Here is a 26,215-nt window from a genome sequence, read left to right on the forward strand (position 1 = left end):
CTGAGTTCCTGCTGGTTAATGTGTTTTTATAAGGCTAACACCATCTACACACTCCAGGACTACACTACTCAGCGAGATTCCACGACTAGCTAACGACGATGTGGCTCAGTTTCTAGCTGGGCAAACAACTACACTGTCTCTTGCCTGTATCTTTGTGAGAATTTAATCCTAAGGTATGCAGGAACTGTGGAATCATGTTGTTCATGCTGATTCCTTACAACTTTGAACACATAAGACAATAATACAAATGTGACCACCAATGAGATATTTGAGTTGGGTTTTGTTGTTGTTATTGTTTAATTAAATTTTTTACATTTTTACGTAGATTAGCGTAAAATTTCGGATTTCTTGAGCTCCTGAAACACTCAGCACTAAAGGTTGATCACTTCAGCTCAAATCCACATGCATGGTACCTCAAAGCAGCTTCATTTAGAAAACCCTGAATATGTGGAAGTGCTTCATGCATACACCATTTTTAAAGAAGATTTAATGTAGGTCTTGATGCAACAAAAGACAATACTTTAATTGAGGGCATATATTTTGTTACTGGAATATCACTATGTTGTAACCATACATTGTCTGAAAATGGATGCACATACAATTTTAGGCACAGTGAATTTATCTGCACTAGAGATAGTACAGCATGTTGTATTCAGAGTAACAGCAGTGTTGTATTCACAGAAAAAAATAACAGGCAGGATTGTCATGTTGTATAACTTTAACAAGGCATAACATTGACATAATAGCTAGGCATTCTTTGGGTGAATTGTAACCCTCAATTACTTTGGCTGAATAGGCCCAGGACTATGTATATCAACAATTGTCCTGCAAAATGAGCCATTTCAAGTATTTTGGGACTCAGATTGTACAGCTTTAGTACAAATATATAATAGATTTACTCAGTTTGACTACAGTGCACAGAGGAGAAACCAAACAAAAAAACCATTATAATTTTTTACTTGTTGATATTCTTCCTCAAGTCCCTTTTCTTACGTCATAATTTTTAAAGCAGTCTTAGACCAAATTAAAGACCAAGGGCTTTTTCTACCTTTTTGGGCCCTCTTTTTGGGCCAACATGTGCACGCTCCAGGAAATCAGTGAAAAATCACTGGGATTAGCCAGGTTCTCTTGAACCTTCCTGTTCAGAATGACAGTGTGTAGCTCTAGCTGTAGGATAAACACACTGCTAAGCCCTATAAGCACACAGAAGTCAGTCTTATGTAATAGGTGCAGCACTGCAGAGCCCTGCACTATGATCTGATTGACCCTTCTGGTGGCCATGCTTTGACCCCTGAGCTTGTGTTTCACTCAACACAGTAGGGAACATAGCACATAACCTACTTCTGTCAGTATGTTTTATCATGCTGATTGCCTTTTTATGAGTCCTTTAAAGTTGTCCTGACCTTACCAGATGCACACATGTGATTCTAAACTCATTCATATACACAGTCAATCACAGCCACCACATTATTTTGCTATTTAACAGTTAAAGCCACATTACACACGCTCTCAAACTCTCACTCTCTCTGTATTTCACACAGCCAGTCTCCATACACATATATAGACAAACACACATATAACTAGCTCATATCTGACACCAGGTCCATTTGGTGAGGGATTTCTGTGGAGGCTTTGATAGTTATCAGACAAACATAGGGCTGCTGACAGCTGGAGCTCGGCTAACAAGCAGGTTGCCTCAGACCTTACAAGTTCACAGGACAAATCCAGGCTTTAACCTAAAGCATCAGTGCATGCTGAAAGCAAAAGGGGCGGGTGGTGAGGGATGAAGGCACAGGAGGAGGTGAAAGGCAATTCTGTCTCTTTTTCTCTATGTTAAGGCAGAAGAAAGCCATGGCTAGCTGTGAAAAGGCCAGAGTTTTACAGACAGCATGAAGAAGTGTTTAAATCAGGGAGAGAGATAAAAGTATACATGGGGAGTCAAACAGAATTCAGAGGAAGAAAAGAGGTCAGTATTAGGTCACAAACAGGGCCAAAAAGCTCAGACTTCACATGCAAGTCACAGGGCATTTCTACATGCATAGATGGCTTGATCAGAGGCACATACACACATCATTTTACACGCTTATCTCTGTGTAACATCAGTTTACACTTAAATCCTCATGAAGCTTGTTCTCTATTCAAGTTAAAGGCAGATATCAGTAGGAGCAGCATGGATTTCTGTGTGCACATACACAATGGCCCAGGTGATATGACTTGATTATCCCACAGGAACCCAGTAACAGAGATGGAGCAGTTTGAATACTGAGATGTATTTGGCATAACAGTAGAAGATACTAGGATGGGTGTTGAGCCCCATCCTTCTTTCAGAGTCTTCTCAAATTCCCCTGCTTATTGTTTGCCATTTCCTATTCCACTGAAGGGGCCCACCATCTTCATAGCAGCATAGTTCTGCAAGAATGCAAAAATTACAGGTCATTCAAATCGGAGCTTTAAAAAAGTTATGCAAATTTGAATGTGCGAGGTTATGTGGTTGGATTTCCTTTAATGTCGTTCGAATGAAACTGTAAAGAAGGGTATGAGCGCTTGCCCTGTCCATGATCTTAACCCCAACATTCGTAACTTTCATACAAACTGAGTCATGTGAATAGTTACGAATTTCCAGGCATCAGACCATTTGGGTGATTCACACGAAAGAGACATAACCTAATTCTAACGGTAAAATCAGTAATTGAAACATTTTCCAGAACTGCCTAAGGAATAAGTAAAATCAGGGCTTTCTAACTGAAACAATGTGTGACTATAGTGCACTTATCATCATTGAGTTTGTGTGTGTGTGTGTGTGTGTGTGTGTGAGCAAGAGAAATATTTGACCCAGGTGCAATATTAAATAATGGTCCCCACATTCTTGAAATATGATCAGAGAGATACAAGCTTTTCACACTCTACATCTATCCTTTGATCTATAAAATTACCACCCAGAAACGATACCCACCCCACACACACATTCACACACATTCATACACACAGCTTACAGGGAAGGAGTAGAGAAAGACTCCCAGGAAGAGCAGGATGAAGAAGAGAATGATCAGTCCCAGAATGAACCATTTAAATCTTCTCCACACTATGAACTTTAGGGTTTTATAAGGAGAGGAGAACCACAGGAAGGAGGTTTCAGGACGCCTGCACAGAGATAATGAGAAGCCACATATCAGTTTATTAACCTGGATTCATTTACCTTCAGATTTGACTCAACTGAACCTAAAGAGTGCAGAAAAACAATAACCTGTGGTAATCCAGTCTAAATGATCTTGGAGAATTATATTGTGTTTTGGGAACTAAGAGGAAAGGTTAAAAGAATTGACTCACTGTGGCTCCTCCAGACGAGGGTTCATGTTGGGCTCTTCTCTCCCCAGACCTGCAGGCCTCTCTTCCTGTTCCTGCTCCGACACAATCTCCAGTGTCATCTCAACCTTACCCTGAGGGACAAATTTCACAGATTTACACATTTCCTGCACTGAGGAAAAAAAACAACAACAAAAAACACTTTTACTCAAAACTAAATAAATTACATATAAATAAATAAATAAATAAATAAATAAAAAAAAAATGACATTAAAAATAAGGGTCATAAGTTGTCACATATTCCCCATTCGTGTGACAGTTCCCATGGTGACAAACACCATGTGTTTATGTTTTGGTTTCTGTTTTGGTCCTGTCTCTGCCACCCATCCTGTTATTGGTTTGTTACCTGATTGTGTCCACCTGTTCTGTGTTACTTCTTGATTTGTTTGTCTATTTATACGCTCCTGTTTCTTTGTAGTGTTGTGAAGTTTCTTTGTGCTATTAGTAATTTCATTTCTGAGCCTTGCTTTCCACGTACTGTCTCATTGTACTTCCTGGTTTTGACCCTTGCAGCTTTCCCTTGTTTCTGATTATGGATAATCACTGTTTAAGTTTGCCTGCCTGTGTTTAACCCCCTGCTATTGACATGGATTACATTCCTTGGATTTGCCAAATGAAGCTCATACCGAGTTTACACACATGCCTCCTGTCTCTACTCACTCACCACATTACAAGGGATTAAAATGTAAATTAAAGAAAGGCTTATCAAAGCTGTTCTAATGTAGTTTTTTCCAACTTTTAAACACTAGAACAATACAGCAAAAAGTAGTTCCAGTTACACTTTCTTAAAGCGTTTGTGGATTATATGTCCACTCAGGAAGAAAATGACTACTTTGGTAACTGATAGAATAGGTACTCAAAATAGTACCTATTCAGAAAAAACAAACAATACTATAAATATAAACAAAATTGACAAATTAACTCAAGAATTCATGAAAGCTACAAAAATATATTTCAGATAAATATATTTCAGGCATGGTGGAGCAGATGGTAGAGCTGGTTCAATTCTGAGCTAAGGTTGCTATCTGAGCTCAGAATTTTTGTGGCTTGGAATTCACAAGTAGTTACTAAAGATGAGTGAATGAATGAAGATAAATGTTTACTGGCTTCCATTATTAGTGAGTTTTGAGTAAACAGGTTTTCTGTTGTTCAAAGTCTTGTTCATGGTAATTTGTCATACACAGTAAATGCTGTACATGTGCATATTTTGTGTATTGCTACAAGATGTTTGTGTGTTTTAGATGTCACTCACGGCTAAGATCTTCTCTCCCTGTCTGTCACACACACAAGGCCACCAGCCTTTGACTGTCTTTTGTTCAAACAGAGACACCAGCTTGTCCTGGGGCTGAGAGAGCAGCTCCAGACCACATTTCTCAGGAGACTTCGCTGGCTTCAGCATGTGGTTCAGATCCATTTCTAAACAACCTGAGAGAGACAGAGACAAAGAGAAAAAGATGCTGTTTTTGTGCTTATTTCTTTTTTTTCTCTAATAATTCCCTTTTGATTAAGGTTTTTTTGGCAGTTTAATACTTTGCCACCATAAAGTGGACAATTTGTCACAGTCTGTGAAGATGTAAATTTAACACTGTGGCTGTATGATATATTGTTTAAACATATACATACTACATAATTCAGTGTACAGCATTCTTTAGGGAGCCATGTTCCTAAGGCCATAACTCTTATTTTCCCTGAATGTGCTGATATGCTGGAAATAAGTTTAATAAATGCAATAATAACAGTGGTCGTGAAGATGAATGATGTATTTGTGTAGGGGTCCACTGTGTGTGGTGTAGCCTCAGGGACTAAAGGCTACAAGTTACATAAGTTCAAACTGAGGCCCAGACATATGCAACAAACTAATTATGAAATATACACACATACACAGACACATATGCAAAGCAACACACACTTGCACATACAGTAAGCTTAAACATAAGGATTCTATCAGCTTGGTCCTATTTCACGCAGTGTTTTGCTTCTTGTTCTGCTGTCATGTCAAGGTTGAGAAATGGTGCAGTTGAACAGTTCTGTGGTTTTGGGAAGGTTAACACCACTGAAGTCGCTGAGTTGGAGGTCTGACTGAGACTCTAAGATTTTTTGCTCTTTGTGTGTTCATACCAAGGTAATCGTCAAAGGAGAACTTGTCATTGTCCCAAATCTGAACGGTGAGTTTAGGAGGAACCTTCGTTTCAGCCTTATCTAAACTCCAGAAGTGCTCCTGCAGACACAGAGAGTATTTCTGCATGTACAAAATATGTATGAATGATGCTTAAAATAATCATAATTTTTCACAGTAATTTTTCAATGCGTTTACATGCACTTACATAGTCAAAAAATTGAAATCTAAAAATGAATCTACACGAGTCACTCAAAAATCAGACTTCGTTTAGTAGCAACACTGCACATAGTAAAAGGTATTAGTTTAATTAAATAACCTATGTTATTGACCGAGCAGTGGTGCACTGATTAAAAAAAATGTTACACCATTTCATTTTCATTTCATTAAAACAATTCAAAACATAAGGAAAAACCAACAGAAAATGACCCACTCCGTATCCAGACCTGCTCTGAAGAAGCTACGCATGTGTAGTACATTTGCTTTACTTACAACAGATATGTAAAAAAAAAAAAAATTAATGAGTATATAAAGAGAAATATTACACCTGAGAGGATCTAAAAGCTGCTTAGAGGATATGAAAGAGTTTGGAGGTAGTTATAAAGACAAAGGGTGGGCAAAGTCATTAGAGATCATTTATATCACATTCAGCAAAGCAGAAGCACTTTTGATCAGATATTACATTGATAATTTTGCTATTATCGCAACATGAACTCATGGTCATATTGTCACGTGTGATAATAAAGGCATATTTGTGAAACCAAACAGACTAAACTCCAGATCTACTAATGTGCAAGCTTAATCAACTACAGGGTCTATGAATGATTGCATCTTTTACATGAGCAAAATAGCATGTTTGCCTTAATAAATATAAGCCAATAACTTTGAGCCACCTTTCTACCAAAAAGTGCATAATACAATCAATGTCTATGTTAATCGATTAATAAACACTCGTACAGTGTTCCACTGAGCCTAAAAGTGACTTAGCGATCAGCTATTGCATGTGCAAATAAATACGACCAAAGAACAAGTATGAAATTTATGGAAACTTGTTCCTGCCTATTGAAGACAATTTTTAACTTATGCCTTAGAATCTGAAAATAATCTAAAAGTTTCTTTAAATGCTGACTTCATGTTCCCATGGTATCATTGGTTTTACATTCAAGATTCACCTCACACTCACACCTCGCCCTTTGATGCCAACAGTATTCAGAGAGCCTATAAAATGGTATTCTTATATATCTTATTAACATAATGCACACTCATGCCTGCACTATTTTTAATAGTTTGCAATTATGCATGCATAATGGAAGTTTTAGTTCACTTTTCTGGGCAATCTTTGAAACTATCAGCTATCATGAACACTGAGCATATGCAAAAGCCTCATTTACATACTGGCTCCTCCCCCTACTTTGCATATGATATCATTCACACAATTAGTCTTTTTAAATCATACACAACTGTGTAAACAAATTGGTACACTTTATTTCAAACCTTAGTAACTCTACTAAGTTACTAAATGTTTTGTGTCAGAAATAAAATTACTTTGTCCTCTTTATTTTGTCCTAAAATATATAACCTCTGAGGGAAAGAACGTGAGAGGGACAGAATTAGACTGTGAGTGAGAGACAGAACTAGAGTGAGAGCAGGTGAGAGTAGCATGGAAGGTTGCTTGGAGAGAGTGTCACTACAACCCCACTTCTACACCCAGCCGCCAGACAGGATGCCATCAGCGTGACAGCACAGACGCCGTACAGTAGCAGTGGCTGATGTGAGCAGCAGCACTGTAGGGATAATGAAGTCACGCCCTGCACCCGTAAACAAGCCCTGTCTGTCCGCCTGACAACCATGCAACGGCCAATCAAAACAAACTCTCACACCTAATCTATCACTCTCTTTTTAATGCACACAAATGACTTTCATAATGTATCGCTTCAATTGGAGCGTACTCTAGAAAACTCTGAGCCAAAAGTGGATCTATCTACTGACAGCTGACATAATTACCCACTCTGGGTGTAATGGGTGCAACCGCTATCTTAAATCTTACCATAACTGATCTGTAGCTTGCCAAAACCTCACTCTAAGTGCCCTGTCCATCACAGCTGTTTTCCCTGAACCAGGTTTGGCTGGGATGAGGGGTAGACATGCTTTGACGAGATTTCTTGTACCTTGTTACAGTATGAAGGGAGCAGCCAGCCAATTTCTGGAGTCTGAGACGATTTGTTCTCTTGTACTTGTCTGCTCCGAGGATTTCCATCACGTAAAGGCTTTCTGTGGCAGCTTTAAAGATCACTTAGGGCTTGTGGATTTGCCCAGAGAGCCTTACTGAAGCCGAATGACTTGATCAGGCCTGGAGATTAGCTTTCAGTTCTACATTCAATCAGACAGCTGACACCAGTTGGGGCAGCTGACGTAAAATATTATTTTGCCTGTATAATGTTGGCCAATTGACAATCTTCAACCAAAGGTACTGCAAGAAATAATAATGTCTTGATTTGGGCTTGCTTTGTGCTTGAACTACAGTATATTTTCACCTCCAGACAGATGGGGTGTCTTTGAACCTCACCTTTTTGTCAACAGTACAGAGCTGTTCAGCAGGTAAATAATGGAAGGGAAAGAGGAACCTCCAGTTAAAGTTACCCTCGCCACCCAGCGAGCGATAATGCACGTCCGTCTTCTGCTTGTTCCCTTCATGTCCATGCATCCATCTACAAGCGAAAAACAAAATCCTCAAATTTTCACTAAGACAATGTCATTAGTTTTGACAGATAGCTCTTGTTGCCCTGCAACTGTGTTTGTTTCCGACACTTCACTCTCTTTAGCATCTTACTGCTACTATTAGTCACATTGGCAACAGACAAACAAGAAAATGTGTGACACAGAAAACAATACCAAGCAAACTCACACAGGCTTAACAACCTCATTAAACATCAAGATGGACTTACCCTTTCACATAAATGTCACTCATCCTCTCGCCTGTAACACTGACATCATCGAGTATCACATCACTCGTGTTCCATATGATGCAGCGTAGAAAGAACCTGTACAAGAGAACATCGCAAAAAATTGGACTCCTGGAACTTGACAAAAATAGATTTTGTACTGTAAAATTTCAAAGTTTCATTATTTAATCCTACTTCTTCGCTTTGCGTGGAGTAATGTTGAAAGGCGGTCCTGGGGGGCCCAGAGATTTAGGGAAAAGATCCACCCAAAGCTGTAACCGTCCCTAAATAAAAGTATTAAAAATGCCAGTCAGAGGATAGTATACAAATATACAACATTCCAATATGAGAGGTACATATAGAATTTGGTACTGTAATGCAGTATGCTATTTGGGATCTTGGAATTAGGGGTCTGTCTCTGACAAATTCTATAATTTTAATATATTCAGCCATAGATTTTTGATCCACAATAAGGTAAAATCAGAAAGAACTTTCCATATTTGTATTTTTGATACTTTTAAGCAAACTTGTAATACTTCTCACATTTATTCAGTCATTTTTGCCAAAAAAAAAATCACATGGACCCTTATAATTTCAAGATTTTATACTGCTGCACTCAGATTACTACTGCATTTGTAGTTCTTTGAATGTTTTACAAAGAAAACAAAATGAGTGTTACCTGTTCTATGTCTGGCTGCAGGGGGCTGTATAGAGGCCTGGTTTCCACGTGTTCAGCCACAAGGCCTTGTCTCCTCAGCACCAGCAGAGCCAGCCGCTCCTCCAGTGGCCCGAGGTGAGGGTTTTCTGGCTTTGCCTCATCTACTGAAGAAATGGAGTGACAGACAGATCCATCATCATTGCATCAATATTATGGTGTATATGTGTAATGAATGCATGCATGTAAGTGATTTCCGGAATGTTCAGTATGTGTATTTGTTCAGCATACCAGGAAACAGCTTCAGCCAAATGTCTTTTTCTTTTTTTTTTTTTTGTTTTAACCTAATACTGTAAAAGTGATGTGCAGTAAGCACAATATTCACCGCAATATTGTTTTTGCGTAAAAAATATCAGGACTTGACCCTCACATTTGAGCTGAAGTGGGCAATTGAAACACGTCTTTATAAAGTCATCAATGAGACATTGGGAAAAGGGAAAAAAGTGCGACTGTAAAGTAAATTCATGAAGCATTCCATTTCTTTGGTCTGAAGAGTTTATCCTTTTCAGTTCTCTGGATGACCCAATGATTTCTGTGTTGATCTAAGAGAAGATTTTTCCTATTCCAAGACAGAGAGACTAAGAGAGAGAGCGAGAAAAAAAGCATTCTCCTCTGTTGAGTTTATGGGCTCATGCCCTGTGTCACATCCCTGAGGGAAACATGGTCAGGGTGTGAAGAGGATAGAAACACGAGAGGATTGGAGGCCCACAGTCGACCATGAAGAAGCTGGAAGCCAAAAAAGGCCACCTGACAATCGCTTTAGCATGGGTCACTATGGTTACGTGGGGGGAAACAAAGCAAGGTAGTATTCCTTGGTGGTGAGACGGGAGCTGGAGGATGGAGAGAGCTGGAGAAGCCCACCGCAGTGTTGACCTTGGCTGCGTCGGACTAGCGCACTAGCGCACTGTAAATCTGGAGCTGACCTTGGAAAGATGGCTGCTGGAGCCCTTAGTCTCCCTCACTGTGTGCCTCACCTCAATAGCAAAGGAAAGGGAGAAAACCTTGGGTTGGCTTTTTTTGTTGGTTATTGTGTTTGGAGTTTTGGACAGAGGAAATGAGAAAAGTTGGGACATAGTAGGGAAATTAATGGAACACTAATTGCACACTTCTCTCAGGTGCGTTTCAGCAATGAGGGATGTGGGATCACTATGAGAGAAATGATATATATTCTGTTGAAAAATGTCCGTGCCACTGATGTATATTTACACAGGTTTCGTATATATCATTCAGTGTTTTTCTTCACCAAGGAACAAGGCATTTTTTTCTGCACCCAAGTAGGAAAGTGCCTCCCTATCTCCCCTGCGATCTGCAATATGATGCATGGCACAGGCCATGACGTATGCACGCATTCTCTTTTGTCAGTATTTTCACACAACTGCAGCTGATCACACCTTTATTTATTGATGGAAGATGTGTGACTAATGCACTCAGCAGCTCCAAAGAAAAGATTCCACCTTCATTTCTTAGTCTCCTGTCTATGCCTACGATAAATAACATCTACTTTATACACACACACACTGTACAGGCACACTGTAGTATGAGCCGAGCGTATTACAAATTATAAATTCAGACTGGTAAAGTCCGCATGAGTGTGTATGTGTGTACATGCATGACTGACCAAGGTCTGCAGTGGTGTGCTCATGGCCTCTAAAAATCACTCTGTCGTGCTTATAGACAGGCAGTTTGTAGTTTCTCCTCTGACAGAGACGATGGAGCAGCTGCGTGGGTTTCAGCTGATCTCGCCACTGGTTCACTCCAGACCTGTGTAAGTGAAGAGGGACAGGCACATTAACCAGATGTTAAATTTGTAGATATCCATGTACCAAAAGGTACACAAATACAATGTTTTTGGACTGGCAAAGATTTAAATGGTTTCATTAACACTGTAAATTATGAACACTGTTACACTATTACTAGCAGAAGTAAGGCAGGTTCGTGGTAAAGAGTAAAAATTTGATATACTTAATTTTTTTTTTTTTGCTCAGAGGTATGTGAGGTGGTGGGGATGTTCCAACAAGAATAAAAAATATCTGACAGTTTTGTGTGGGGACATTTGGCTGGTCCCCACAAGAAACAAAATCTGTCACTTTTATTTAAAAAAAACCAAAAGAGCCAAAAGGTTTCCTTCTGGTTACTGAGTTTAAGATTAGGGTTTAGGTGAAGCATAGTATTAATCAGCTGCATAAATAATCATTTCAGTGGAAGTTCCTCATAAAGATAACAATATAAACCCGTGTGTGTGTGTGTGAGAGTGTGTGTGTGTGTGTGTGTGTGTGTGTGTGTGTGTGTGTGTGTGTGTGAGTGTACTCCTTACACACAGTAGGACTGGGGAAGGCCACAGCGGGCACTGTAACGTGACAGGAAGCGGTTCTCCAGGTCAATGACGGTCTCACCAATCTTTTCATCTTTAGACAGCATGTCATAGTCATACAGCATGATCCTTAGGTCTTTCTCCAGGGGCAGGGAGCATGTCAGTTCATACATCCTGAGAGAAAAAAAGGTAAATGTTGTTCCTCCTACACCACGATTCCTGACTCTCTGACTCATGACACACTGTGCTGTCTGACTCACAGTTCTCCATAAAAATGAGGGCATAATAATTTCTCCATTCATGCTTTAAGCAAATTATATTGAATTTTCTTATTAAGAATGTCACCACATCATGCTATTATCTGGTCTGCATCACTATGAGCTTTATCAGGTCAAAGTGTAATGACTCAAGTATTACAGAAATAGTGATGTGACCATTGCTAAGAGTATAGCAACCCCTGCTGGTGCACTATTAAATTCCCAGCTGATATATCACATCAGCAGAGTCAAATAATTTGCCTGCATGTGCATGATGAGAGGGAAAAAGAGAATTGGAAAAAAGGAGAAAGTGTGTGTGTGTGTTTGTGTGTTTGTGAGTGTCAGAGAGAGACAGCGAGAGAGAGAGAGAGTCACTTACTTTCCAAAAACTGGGTCCAAGGTGCAGGGTATATAGTTGTCATGATCGTTTACTGATTTCTTCCCTAATGTGATCTTGATGTATGGGTCGCACTGTGTGTAGAGAGAGTGAGAGAGAGAAAAGAGATCCATTAAAGTGTATGCAGTAACACACACACACACACACACATTCAAACACACCGCAGCATATCCATCAATGTCCAGCACATACAGCAGCAAAACCTCTCTTGATTCAGACCAACCCCTCTCTCACTAGTAGAGTGGAAAAATCATCCAACCTAGACGATAATTGTAGGGTTCAGTGGAGGCTAGTGCGTGTGTGAAATGTTCCATATCATAACTCTTGACCTGAGTAAGTAATGACAAAACATCATCAGAGTGTGTTCATAGCTAATGACTCAAAGGAGAGACCATCTGTGGCCAGGTCAGTGAAGAGAGTACATTGGTCATGCCTGTAGTTGGTAAGGAAGAGTGGGTTTTTTTAGATTTATACAGTAACCTCTCTAGTAATCTGGTGATTTTGTGAGTAATCTTGTGATTCACTGTGAAAATCCTTATACACTGTAAAACTTTGCTGTGTATTTAAAGTAGAATTTCAACAGTATTAACCTGTTGTTTCTAATTACAAAACTTTTGTATTGCAACAATAACAACTGTAACAATTGATGGTTTTCTAACAGAACCATCATGTTTCCTACAAATACAGCACTTTCCTGTTAATTAACCATCCAAGGTGTCTTTAATAACAATAGTTTGCAGTATTTATTATCCAAATGCATAATAGAAAGAAAAAAAGCCATCTGACCAAAATTGCACAGGACATGGATCATTTAGCAAGTAGTAGTTTTATTATTTGGCAAGTTGCAGTTTTCTTCAATTAATCAGTTACTGAAAAGCTTATCACTGGTGTTTCCAGCTGTTTTGCATTATATTGAGGTATATTGAAATAGATGTACATGTATAAAACATTCAGCAACTACATATCCAGATTACATTTTATCAGACAGTGCCAAGAACTTCTACATCTACATCTAATTGAATGTGTGGAAGCATGTTGGATATTTTAGGAATTATAATGATCTAATGTCTAAAATCTAAAATCTGGCATACCCAGCTAGCATAGAGCAATGGTAACTGTTGTTTCAAACAGAACATTTACAAAATATTTATTGGATCAGAAATTCTGCTAGAGGTCAAAAACATGTGCCTTGTTGTAACTTAATGGGCTGTTAAATCTGTTGTTGTTTTTCTCAAACTGCTTTTAACTGTATTGATATGAGGACACATACAGGGAGGTTTTAGATATTAGTTTACTGTTACATGTTTTTTGAGTGTTTTCTATATAATTTCAACCAGAGACTCTTCAGTTGTGTTTAGGTTGACTTGTTTGTCTCTGAAATTGCAGATGCACCAAATTACTTTACAGGGCCCTGATGATTATTTTAAGTACTTACCTACTGACAACTGACTTACTGACATTATTTGTGCCACAATAATCAAGTCTGTTTGAGTTGTAAGGAAGTTTTCTTGTCAGGTGTGTGGACATCAATCTGGCACTATAGGCAGGATTGGGAGAAGCGGACACTACTGAACTGTTTCACGTCACTGTTCATCTTCACATCTTCAGTATTTGTACTTCCACACATTCCCACAGGAACTGTGCTCAGAATGTTTCAATACATCTTTGTTTAACTTTTGATCGCTTACATTAAAATAAAGAGTAAAATGCTCTAAGAACTGTGTGAGTTTTGTCACATATTTTAGTTAACAATGCTGGAGGATTTATGAAAGTTTATATCAATATATGAGATTGAGATGAAAGATTTTTTTGTAGTTTCTGACTTTTAAGACTGTTGTCTGTAATTTTTTTCATCTTGTAAATTAATTAGCCTGTATTTACTCACAGCACATTCATGAGGCTTTAAGACATCTTGTATTAAGTGTTCACCTTACATTCTGAGAAGTGTATTTTACTACATCATATTGGACAGTTCCAATACAATTTCACTTATTTAAGAAGGCCAGAGGTCAGAGCAATGGATTCTTATAATACAAAAGTCATTATTAATTTTGCATTAATCCCGCAGAGCTGTAGACTCTGAAATCTGATTGATTAATTTCTATAGCAGCAGCTCTGACAATAGTCCCAGCTGTAATTCAAATCACAGGTTCATACTCCGTCTAATAAAAGTCTTCATGAGAGAGGATTTTGCACTTTGTGCTTGTGTTAATAACATGACAAGTTGCAGTTTTTCTGTTTTATTGACTTTGAGAGAGAGAGAGAGAGAGAGAGAGAGAGAGAGAGAGAGAGAGACAAGATTATACAGAAGTCAAACATAGACAGAGAAACATGTGTCTCTGTTTTGACTTCTGTATAATCTTGAAGATTTTCTGAACTGTAAAATGAACTGAACTGTAAAGAAAAATGAAAAAAGGGAACATAGTATTTATAACTGTAAGGGTGATTACAGATCATCTGTGTTTTGTTGCTCGGTTGATGGGTCCTCAAGATGGGTTTTAAAAAATTGATCATTTGCAGAGATAGCCCATTCTGAATATTTCTAATGTTTCTAAATGCATATTATTTTAGATTGGACAAAAACATGATTGATATCCTCAAGTGGCCAAATACTTAAATAATAACTTAATTAATAACATGAACTAACATGTTTTGCAGATGTTCTAAAACATTATATGTAACATATAATAAATGGGTAAAAAGTATGACATCGTTCTTTAATAAATAATAATTATAATTGCTGGCAAATTGCTTGGGCATATGAGGAATAGAATATATTGGGATGTACTGTTATAGAAAAATAATCATCTTCAAAATGGTAATGGTCCTCCACTTCATGTGGGGCCTTCACTGATTTTATTAATATGATATAAGCGCATATTTTATTCCTTATAATACTGTTATGACGCACTACATATACCTCATCCCTTATTTATGAAACCTATATGTCAGCTTACTGAATGGGAGTAACAGTAAACTAAGAACAACACACAGGAAAAAATTTATAACAGTCTTGAACAGTATGTTAATAATGTTAACTGAGACAAAATAGTACTACACGAAACCTTGGTCACCTCACAAATTTAAACTTTCCAGCCCCATTTTATAAAAGATTTATGCAATGCTTAGGAATGTGTCATGATTGCCTAAAGTAGGCACCTTTCATATAAAATGCTGTAATCATAATGGGTACATGCATTATGATGATAGATTAAGGTCTCATGCCAGTGACAGTGTAGCACCCACCTTGCCATTGGTGTCTTTGGGCTGCAAGCCATAAGCCTGAATAATATACACCCGAACTAAACACTCCTCTATGCCATTAGGAGGAAGGAGACAGAACTGCCGCGGGGGTGAAGGAGCTGATGAGTCTTCTGGTAATGGGTAGATCTTAAACATGCCCTGCATGACAAGATAAAGAGGTCAGACCAAAGCAAATTCTACATATGAAAACACAATCATTACACATACTGTATGATTTGCAATGTAGCAATCACTTTCCAGATTGAATGTTCTATTTTGAAGAGATGAATATGCAGCCAATTGAAAAAAAGAAAGCCTAAGTCATTCTATGAGGTCTGTTAGAAAGCCTGAACATCCCTCATGTTACACATCTGGCTCTGCATGTAGGTGTTTTTTTTTTAACCCTAAATGCAGGCAAGGATACAAGCAAAACCAGTTATAGCATTTGAGTGAGTAGCATGCTGTTGCGTGACAAGCTTCAATGTCGTATATGGGATATAAGAGATTTCACCTTGAACTCTCCAACAATGGAGGGATCATCACTCTCACTCTCCTGAGTGCGTCCACGGTAAAGCTTGAACGTCTGACAGAAATCTGCCAGCTGCTCAAAGCCGTCAACTTTTTCCAGTTCAGTGTCGTACACCTGCAGAGGGAATAATATTGAGTGAGTGAATGAGAGAGAGCGAGATGCCTAGTAGAGAGATGATTTTTGACTTGTGTTGAAGGTCTTGAAGATGGTCTGAACTGTAAAGAAAATGAAAAACATCTTCATAATTTTACCACAAGTCCACTTGGCCTGACTTAATAGTCTCAGGCATTCGAAATGACCTAGATGAATACAGACTTTCACAAACATAGAGAGGGGTGGTTATAAACGGAGATATCAGTCATGGAAAGCATTGTAAACATACTTACATAATGGTTATGGTTCGTTGAATGAATATACCACACGTTATTGTATCTATTGCCAAGATGTCTTTTAGGTCATGGACCTTAATTGTGGGTCTAAAATTTCAACTGCATAAAACAACCTTAAATGTGGTTATAATTATAAGTGTAAAGGTATTAAAGAATTTTCTTTTTACAAGGACATTTAAAAATATTATAAGTGACTGATGCACTGAAGGGAAAATATGCACTGCTGTAAAAACAATGCACAACATATTTCAGCTACCTAAAAAGGCATTGAAAAGGCCACCCAGGAGACAATTTACTGATGAGAGCAAGAGTGAACATCCATAAATAGTCTGTGTTGTTCCAAATGATTCACTCTGTGTCCTGGCCTCATCCCCACCACCAATGTGCGACCCGGCACGCATCACACAAAATCTCTCTCCTTCTCCCTCTCTCCCTCTCTCTCTCTCTCCCTGAGGCACCATTCGTTCAAAATAACAGCTGATCACAGCAGTTCTGAGTGAGAGTCAGTGTTAGTGAGACTCCTCCCAGCCTTAAAGCCCAGCCTCGCTTTTTTTCCCCCAAACTTTCCACACAAGAGCAAGGTAAGCCCTGAGAAACAAAGGATGGCTGGAAGGCTGTCAGACTATGCTCCTGGGACTAGAAAGGATGGAAAGCCTGGCTAGGAGAGAGAGATTGTGGTGGTAGGGGAAAAGTGGTGTGGAACAAGTGGGAATGAATTGATGATGTCAGTAGCTGAGCCCCTGTCTGCTCTCAGTTATCCCCCTGCGGCATCCCCGACATGAATTCATCGGAAAAGTTGTCAGCTGAGGGCTGCTTTCTAAACAGACAGGCTCGTGGGAAGTGGGCTGGAGTGGACTAGAGGGAAGTGTACACTTGAAAGACAGCACAAGCTGTCCCCAATGGCTCAGCAAACTTTTGAAGTCATGCTGCAGAGCTAATGTTTCTGCACCATTAGACAATGTTCCCATTGCACTTTTTGTGTGTTTTGTTTGGTTTTGCTTGGCAGTGCATGAAACTGATGTGATTTCAGTTGAGTAATCTATTATAGAGATTTAATATAATAAGTCATTCAATGTTTATTTTATTTCTCAGGTTTGCCTATACAACTGCGCTGAAATTAAGCTTTGGCTCCTGAGCGGTACCACCAAGCGTTCTCCTTATTGTCGTGAGGTTTTGAGTTAAAATCCCAACACCAGTGGTCCAAAGTACTCTCAAATGGCATACTATGCACTATATACTACACCTTATACTATACACTGTGTACTTGAGTATGGAGTGCCTGATTTTTGAAGGGTCATAACATCTCAAATCAAACAGAAAATATTTGATACCCATAATCCAGATATCGCAAACATCTCAATGAATTTACCGGTGTGAACATGATAGTCACACAGCAGAACGTGAAGTGTGCCATTTGTAATGCAGTGCACTTGCCACTGCATTCTAGGTTGTAGGAATGGTCTTCTATCACCTGTCAATCACAGTGATGCTACACACACATCTGTTTGCTCATTAATGCTGAGGTTCAAGAGATCTGTGACATTGCATGGCTTCAAGAGTTTTGGAAGAACCACATGTTAGCGTTCACCATCCCAGGTTGATTGCAGTCATACCATAGGGGAGACTCAGCTAGTGGGTGGAAATTGGTTAAGATTAAAATCTGAAAGTACTATCACCTACTATTAGTTAGTGATAGGTGTATCGCTGTGCACATGTTTTTTTTGCTTTACCTGTAGAGTGTCTAAGCCTTTCTCCAGATAGCTCCCACATTTTTTCCTCTCTCCTGTCGAGGCATAGAACTTACTCCACCAATCCATAAACTCATCCTCCTAGAACAAGAAAAGAACAACAAAACAAAATGATGTACTAAAAGTAACAGCATTTTTCAGGATAAAGTTTTAAGCATATTCGAATGTAGCTTTCTCTGTAATAAACCTCACTTACCCAGTGGATCATCTATGTCCGGTAAGTTAAGTTAAAACAGTATGGCAATAAAGAGTGATTAAAAGACTGTGCCTTATACAACTAGAGTGTTCATGCACATGCAAGAGTGACTGTGGCAATGTCCACAAAAGGCCTAAGGGGTGGAGGAGTAATGAATGGAAAGAACTTTTTTCCAAACTTTCCATTCTTTCCACAGTAAACTAAACCAAATGACAAACCATCACAGGTGATGAGGCTAGACTTTTAGTATGTAATCTCAAATCGTTTAGTAACAAGCTCTTGGCCTGTACAAACTGTGGTAGGATTTAACTCACTGATTTGCGCCAATGTTAAATGTGTTCATTCCCAATGATAAAAGTGGACACCTCTAGGCCTCATTTCTGTGATGTGAGGGATGTGGAAAGTGTTTGGTGGGAAACTTTCAAAAGGTGGCAAGTAACAGACGCATTTCGTTCGGGCCAGCACCACATTTCCCACCAAACGAAGGACAAAGCAGTGCTTTTAACATAAGACTACGCCCTCTGCCAGTGTAGCTGCCACTAAACAAGAATCAAAAAGTATATTTCAACTTCAAAGTGAGCCAGGGGAGACATCGTCCAGAGCTAAGGGCTCTAGTTAACACAGGACTTTATCCAATTGTTGTTGACCTTCAACAGAGACAGTGCTAAAATGAATGCACTGCGTGTGTGTATGTGTGAACAAAAGAATGACAAGCCAGCAGTACAAGATATATGTCTCTGTGTGTACGCACATGTCCATTTTAGAGAAAGATTCAGTGTATGTGAGATCTCAGCTCTTGCCCAGCTCTCACACGCTCTGTCCACCCACACACACACACACACACACACACACACACACACACACACACACACACACACACACACACACACTGTCTCTCTCTGTTCCAGAAGCATGACTCTGGCATGTACTGCAGAGGGACACTGAATCCAGCATTCTTTTCCCTGCTATTTTTCAACTGCGTCAAGGGAGGAAAAAGCAGTAGTGGGAGAGGAATGATAGAATTTGCTCCTTTTTTCTCTCAGTGCGGTCGTGGCGCATGTCAGCACAGCATGTGTCATGGTGGCCAGGCACAACGTGTTGAAGTGGTGCCAGCGAGTGTGTGTTTGTGTGTGCACGTGTGGCCGGGCGCGTGAATTGAGGCCTAGAATGTTGGATTGTAAACACACTCTGTTTTAAGTGTGTGTATAGGCATGTATGTGTCTGTACAAGTGTGATCCGAGTGTGTTCCTGAGATACCAGTGATCCTGACACCTTCTGCTCTCTGGACCTGCCTGATCCAGCCTTATGCCCTACTTCTGGTTGGAATTTCCATTTCATGGAATCCACTCGCTGCTGCTGAGGATAGCCCCATACAGATAGCCTAAAGTACATGAGATGGATGGTAAAATTACTATGGATGGTACCACGTAGAAACCATGAAGATGGCCTTGGACTTTCCTGGTTAGACCATTGCACTTTTGACCATGTAGTACACTGTTATAGAAGGGAATTGTTTATAGTTGTACTAATCTTTGTCACCCAGACATAAAATTTATATCCTGAATTTATATTTTTCTGTAAACCTGCTTTGTGATGGCCATTGTTAAAAGTGCTATATAAATAAAATTGAATTGAATTGATCTAGCACATGTCTACATGTTTATTTTAAGTGACTGAAAGGCTACGACTCATGTCAAGGGTAATAAATTGTTAGAAAGTGAAAGTTCCTGATGCCAGTGGTGGCAGATTTCACAAAGCACACTGGACATCTGTGTGTGTGTGTGCATGTGTATTGGGTGATGGGGGACATTATGAGGACATTTGTCTGGTCGCAGTTGTAGTGAAGTTGTAGTATGTGTGGGGGGGGGGAGAGAGAGAGAGAGAGAGAGCTAAGCAGGCTTTTATCACTGCTCCCAAATGCTACTGTGGTACCACTGCTGCAGCATGTGAGAACCATGTGGCCAGATTCTGGGCAGAAATGTGGAGCCGCTCTTCACAATCATGGGGAAAAACAATGCAAATAAAGGGAAGAAAAAGAAAAACAAACACAAAAGTGATTAAATGAATGCCAGAGAGAGACCGATGAAGCTTCAGCAATCACTGGCGAAAAGCCACAAAAAAACAGAGCACAGAAATGGGGGCTTTTCGGGTGAGATGTTTTTGGGGATTCCCCTGTCATGCAGCACATCTACACAGAGGCAACATGAATAAGGCGGGAGAATAAGATTGGCTGTGTGGTGCACAATTGCCATCTGAGCCAGTTTGGCTATAGAGCAGGCTCTCTAGGCTCTGAATAGTGCCTTTCATAGTGTGGGTATGTGTGTATGTGTGTGTATGAGCCTCTTTCTTTACATTTACCTACATTTACCAGTGGAATATTAGTGGGCACAGGCAGTCAAGCTTCCATCATTGATGGTGTGTGTGTACTTTAAGTACTTTTATGATTTTATGGGTGTAGATGTGTATAATGAGGGGCCATGTGTCTGGGGCTTAGTACTTTTATTATGAATGTTATTGCACCATAGAGGACAAGACGTGTGTGTATGTGTGTGCACTTTATAAAACCTATCAACATACACTTCCGTCGAGGGCTTCACTGTAGTTATGGCTAAATGCCATAATCATTTGCTCCAGCTTGCCAGAACTTGTAGAGGAATAATACTAGACAGGACAGCAGAGCCAGGCTTTGTGTGCCAGCTGCACATTGCCAAGGTCGCTTCATAAGTGGGCATGCTGCCTAATGTTGATACAAGGTGGTCGAAACAGTCAGAGTGAAAACAGGGCACTCTGTCACGCTTCCAAGTATTAATTCATGTAAAACTTGTAAAAAGTGCCTGGTACTGTACTATTCTTCATTTCAGACTTAAAGGTTATAGCTAGTTTAAAAAAAGAGAGAGAGAAGCTGCATGTAGATTAGCAGTAAATGGATTTAAGGTAAATCCACAGATTTTAATGTGTAGAATGTTTTGAATATACTGTACTGGAATTCCAGATGTTTGGCCTGAAAGGTTAGACGTTTTGACTAAAAAACTATGTCCAAAATGGCCTCAGGAATTTGCAACAGCGGTGGGTGAAAAATTAGTTAGCGCTCCGGTGCAGCTGAATTCCAGACATGAAACTTTATCTCACAGCCTCTTTTAAATTCAACCTGCTAGCTTTTATGTAAGTGTGTAGGAGACAGTACAGGAATTGTTAAAACTTTATATTTTCAGGACCAAGATTAGCCAAATGGATGGCAAGTATAAAAAAAATCAAAAAGTGAAGAAATGGATAAAATATTCAGTCTAACCTAGGTTACAACTCAACACTAGAAGCACTTTTCATCAGAATCAAGGGGACCCTTTAAATAACCTTTAGCATATTTGGACACACTAAAGAAAATTCAGCAATGAACCAACATTCTGTTTTATGAGTGACCACAATTTTGGCTCCCCCCCTCCCTTAAACTTCTGAAGTTGTTTTGGATGTCAACTATAAAAGACGAAAAATGGAAAAATCATTGAAATGCTTTTTACACTTTGGAATGTCTGGAGGCTTGGCATGTAATGGGTCAGCAGCGTTCCATGTTTCGCAATGACTGCATCTTGGTGAAACAGGCCTCTGTTTGACAGTCATCATAAAAAGTAACAAGTGATTGTGATGTCTGTTGACATTGGAAGTAAGGAAGTTCAATTAGCCAGTCAGATATAAAGAATAGGCTTATTTTGTGAATGTTACCACACTGCTTAGTCAGTTAAGGTCAGTATTCCACAAATATGGAAGATATGTGTAGTAGCGTCACAAATATTTAATGAAAATTAAAACGTTGATTATTTCTATATAGAAAAACAAAATGTAAATGCTTATTTCGTCAGATATACGAACAGCTAATTGTCAGCGTGTATACATGGAACATTGGGAATTACTAAAAGGATAATAGTTTATGGATTTTCCATTTAAAATGAGTATCAGTTTAAACAGCCTTCTTAATTACTATACGCCCGAATGAGCATGGCTTTGTAGTAAGAGCTGACTGAATCCCTGACAAAATTAACAAACATATTAATACCTTCACAATCAGGACAGGTTTTTTATCATTAAATATTTCAAACACATAAACACAGTAGCTGGATTGCTGGTGTCATTCTTTTTAATCATTTGTGATTCATCTTTAGTGACATAGAAGTACTCTGGACTACCACTAAATTGTTGCAGATTTAGGAGCTGTTTTAGCTTTAAACCTCTTTGCGAAATGCTTAGAAAAAAAAATAGGAGGCTTAAAATTAGGACACTCTAGCAAACCAAGAGTTACTCCTAAATCAAGCACTTAGCAGCTACTTTCAGCCTTAAGGTTTTTTTTTTTTTGTGAATTTGGCATAAGAAGTATAGCTGTTTGTAATTTATCATCAGCCTCAAGGCTCAGGTTCAATCCTAAACTAGGGTTTAACATTGTTAATGTGAGGTTTGTTCATACATATATTAACACAATGCTAAGGCACAGCACAACTGCTGTATCATGAGCTGCAAGGTCCACTGCCCTTAGACCAACAAGGCACAGTAAGAGTGGCGTCCTTGGGCTCATGTAAAGTCTACATGCAAATTTCATTAGTGGAAAAGTGACTGAAAAGCACCCCTGCCCCTTCATCTGCTCCTGGCTTTGGCTTTGGGGGATATACATTGGGAATCTTTTAACAGCTCTATTTACTTTGGCTCTACCAAGAGAGAAAATTCAGCTTTTTGATCATCTGGTTTGAATATTTTCTAATAAAATAAATATCTTTGCAGAAAGAGAAACCTCCAAGTCTTGGCTTGGAGAGTCAGTGAGTGCTACATTTGGTGTGTGATATAAACATGCATTTGTATCGAAGGGGCCTGCGTAGTGTAGGACTGCCTGACTCACGAACAGTTATGAAGACTAACCAAACCTCTAATGCTATGGAAACTGGGTCATATAACACCAATGAGTTTTACCATGCCATCAAACCATCTTTCACTCACACACAGTCACACACAGATTGGTCACACACAGATACATTGACTCAAATGCACATAACCCATAACTCTTGCAGACAATATAGAGAGAAATTGAGCCCAGTGTTTAAATCTATTTGGCTTCCTCTGCCTCAAAATGGACAAATGCCTATCACCTTGTTTTATCAACAAAATGTAATAACACTCTGCCACCAGTTTAGCTACAAGGAGTATAATGCAACACTACTATCTGTATTCAGATTTAAACCATTCTACCTACTGGCATGCCACAAGGAGAACATGCATGAATACTCCCCCAGACAGCAAAATAAGCTTAGGGCCTGTGGGCCTGTGGGCCTGTGAGGTGGCAATGCTGTCTGCTGTGCCACCATGCCACCCCCTAAACTAATCTGATAAAAAAAATAAAGGTTATTACAAATACTTACTTAATTTAAACAGAGCTTCAAATAGACATAAATTTCTTATAACTTGATGACTAGCATTAACTAGCTTCCTATCACTCTGATAGCATAAACACTAAAAGTACTCAATCCAAAATGGACAATGTACTGAACAATAATTTACACTACAGCTATATAAATAAGGGACAAAATGTGGGTAAGAAAAGTGTTAGAGTAGTGGCATTACCTTCATGGCCCATAATTAGCAGCTAAACAGAGTGATACATGTTTATACTCGGCACTTGAAGCCGTTGCTGTTTATGGCTCAGCGCCGTTATTGCATAATTTGGGTTGATTGACGGGTTCAATGAAGTTGAATTTTCAACCTATGCAGTTTTTGTATGATGAAAGAAATGATAACATGTGACCTTTATAACAACCTGATTCTCTTTTTTACAGGCCAGGCCAGTTACATGCACAACGCCCACATGAAAACGCATAAATACATCTTACAGGATATACTTTAGAAGAACCTTTAAACTTTAGACTTTGGACTGCTATCCTTCCAGTTACTGTAAAAAACCTTCTTTACCTAATTAGTACAATTTATGACTGGTGGAAACAGCAGTACTTTGGAGCACCATTTTTTTAGACATATTTATTTTACTATATTTATGACTTTATGGCCACAACTACCCTGAAGTGGTATCATAATTGGGAAAATGTTTCTGTTTTTCATACTCTTCTCCCCAAACAAATAATCAGCTGAAACCAAAGTATTTCATAAATGTCCCACATGAAAATCACAGAGCCTAAGAGCAGGGATTCTTTCTTTTTCACATTTTTTAATAATTCCATTATATCTGTTTTTTCTGTTTTGCTTGTCTTGTTCTTGATTATATGATCAAATCTAGCCAACGTGGTAGGCATTACTGTATCTCATTAAATAATGGCCTATATTGTAAACAGCTGATTTTTAAAAGTATTGGTCCCTGGACAGAGGACATAATAACATAATCTAAGAGTAAAGTACAGGCATGCATATATCATTGAACATGCACGTACATGCAGGGTCATACAGGGGAAGTAATACACATTTACACAAGACATTGATAGGTGTGGCCACAACATTTAGATAATACATACGTACATGGAGGCTGGAGCGAGAAGGCGAAATGTTAATAATAGCAGAACTGGTGCCATCTGCCAGCTATAAACCAGAGGCATGGTAGTTAGCAGGTTAAAATATTGTACACTGTGGAAATTTTCAGGAAAACCACAGTTCCATGCATCAAAAAATAGAAAAAAGAAATAAAATAGTTCAAAAAACACATACTGTATGTCATTGTAGTATAATAAAATGATAGATATGATAAGATGAAGATGCATCAGTGCTATTAGATATACTGTTTAAGGGTAATATGATAATATGTTTTAAAGATGAAAGGAGGATGCTCACAGAATAAGACTGAGTACAATGAGGGAATGAGGCAGAGATGCAAGTGCCTTTCACAAGCATTCACATATGTAAGGAGCTATTTTCCTGTCGAATGTAATTATACGTAAATGCAATGATCAGATTGTAATGGAAGGTGGCAGAATTCACCCCAGATGCTAGTCCATTGCAGAACACCATGCACACACATTCACACACTCATTAACACCTATGGGCAATTTAGTGTAGCCAGTCCACCTACTGGCATGTTTTATACAGTAGGAGGTGGCAGAAAACCGGAGAACCCAGAGGAAACCCACAGACACAGAGAGAACATGCAAAACTCCAAACAGACCGTAAACCAAGCTCAGGATTGAACCAGAGCTCGTGAAGCTGTGAGGCTGCAGAAATGAAATTGACCTTGGATTTGCGGTTCATAATATCACTATTTCTGCCTTAATTGAATGTATGCTTATTTCTGACAGGAGAATAACTCCTTAGATTTCTATATTTCAGGCAACATTGGGTTTTCAGCATATGTAAAAGTCATTATGAATGCTGGAGCTTTGAATTGCAATTTATTGATGAAGAAAGATGCAGTCATTTTTCCATGATGAAGCTTAAGAATGTGGCTTTCCCAGTAATAACTCCAGCAGATTGTGACCAGGAACAAAAAGTGTGAAAATCTAATGCACAAACATGACATATGAAGATATCACATCATTGTACCCTTTAGCACTTAATGAAGCTATTGTTGTCCTTGGGAGTATATTCATGTAAAAGTGCTAAGCTCATGATAAAGTAGCAGAAATTCATCTTCTGAAATAAACAGTGGGTGAATAATGAGGCTCTGAAAAGGAGAGATAATGGAAATCTGTAGAAAAAAAATACACCTTCCAGTGGAAATGACAACAGTAGGGTTGCACTGTAGGATATAAAATATGTGCATAACAAGATTTAAAAGAACATCATTCAATTCCAAGTCATTTAATCTGCATTAACTCACATTGTGCAGAAGTTACAAATATCATAAAGGAATGTAATAAATGTAGGTGTATTTGCACTTAAATGTCAAAGGTTGGGACTGGGGTGAAGGTTTATTTAATTTTTCAGTTAGGTCATGTGAGTGAGATAGCTCTGAATCATCCTCAGAGATGTATACATGCCAGGTTGCCAACAAACACCAACCAAACACAATCACTGCCAAATCAATTAGACTGCAT

General features: G+C 38.9%; 1 protein-coding gene across 10 annotated transcripts in view; it reads right to left on the reverse strand.

Moving 5' to 3' along the window:
• Nucleotides 1–469: 469 nt before the first annotated feature.
• Nucleotides 470–26,215, reverse strand: part of dysf (dysferlin, limb girdle muscular dystrophy 2B (autosomal recessive)) — a 77,632-nt gene continuing 51,886 nt past the window's right edge. For 4 of the 10 annotated variants that reach the window (XM_026937048.3, XM_026937043.3, XM_026937041.3 and 1 more), the window contains 15 exons: nucleotides 17,993–18,091; nucleotides 15,856–15,987; nucleotides 15,348–15,503; nucleotides 12,084–12,175; nucleotides 11,451–11,621; nucleotides 10,755–10,897; nucleotides 9,101–9,240; nucleotides 8,617–8,705; nucleotides 8,425–8,520; nucleotides 8,046–8,187; nucleotides 5,482–5,581; nucleotides 4,616–4,788; nucleotides 3,328–3,437; nucleotides 2,994–3,141; nucleotides 470–2,409 (listed from right to left, as the gene is read on the reverse strand). In XM_026937048.3, coding sequence (XP_026792849.2) covers nucleotides 2,350–2,409; nucleotides 2,994–3,141; nucleotides 3,328–3,437; nucleotides 4,616–4,788; nucleotides 5,482–5,581; nucleotides 8,046–8,187; nucleotides 8,425–8,520; nucleotides 8,617–8,705; nucleotides 9,101–9,240; nucleotides 10,755–10,897; nucleotides 11,451–11,621; nucleotides 12,084–12,175; nucleotides 15,348–15,503; nucleotides 15,856–15,987; nucleotides 17,993–18,091 — 1,851 coding nt within the window. In that variant the 3' untranslated portion in view covers nucleotides 470–2,349. Of the gene's footprint in view, nucleotides 2,410–2,993; nucleotides 3,142–3,327; nucleotides 3,438–4,615; nucleotides 4,789–5,481; nucleotides 5,582–7,647; nucleotides 7,950–8,045; nucleotides 8,188–8,424; nucleotides 8,521–8,616; nucleotides 8,706–9,100; nucleotides 9,244–10,754; nucleotides 10,898–11,450; nucleotides 11,622–12,083; nucleotides 12,176–15,347; nucleotides 15,504–15,855; nucleotides 15,988–17,992; nucleotides 18,092–18,206; nucleotides 18,219–23,239; nucleotides 23,248–24,703; nucleotides 24,768–26,215 lie in introns of those variants that run through there. The other 6 variants (XM_053233141.1, XM_053233142.1, XM_026937039.3 and 3 more) reach the window with 4 other exon arrangements.

The sequence above is a fragment of the Pangasianodon hypophthalmus genome, chromosome 4, assembly GCF_027358585.1.
Source record: "Pangasianodon hypophthalmus isolate fPanHyp1 chromosome 4, fPanHyp1.pri, whole genome shotgun sequence".
Lineage (NCBI taxonomy): Eukaryota > Metazoa > Chordata > Actinopteri > Siluriformes > Pangasiidae > Pangasianodon > Pangasianodon hypophthalmus.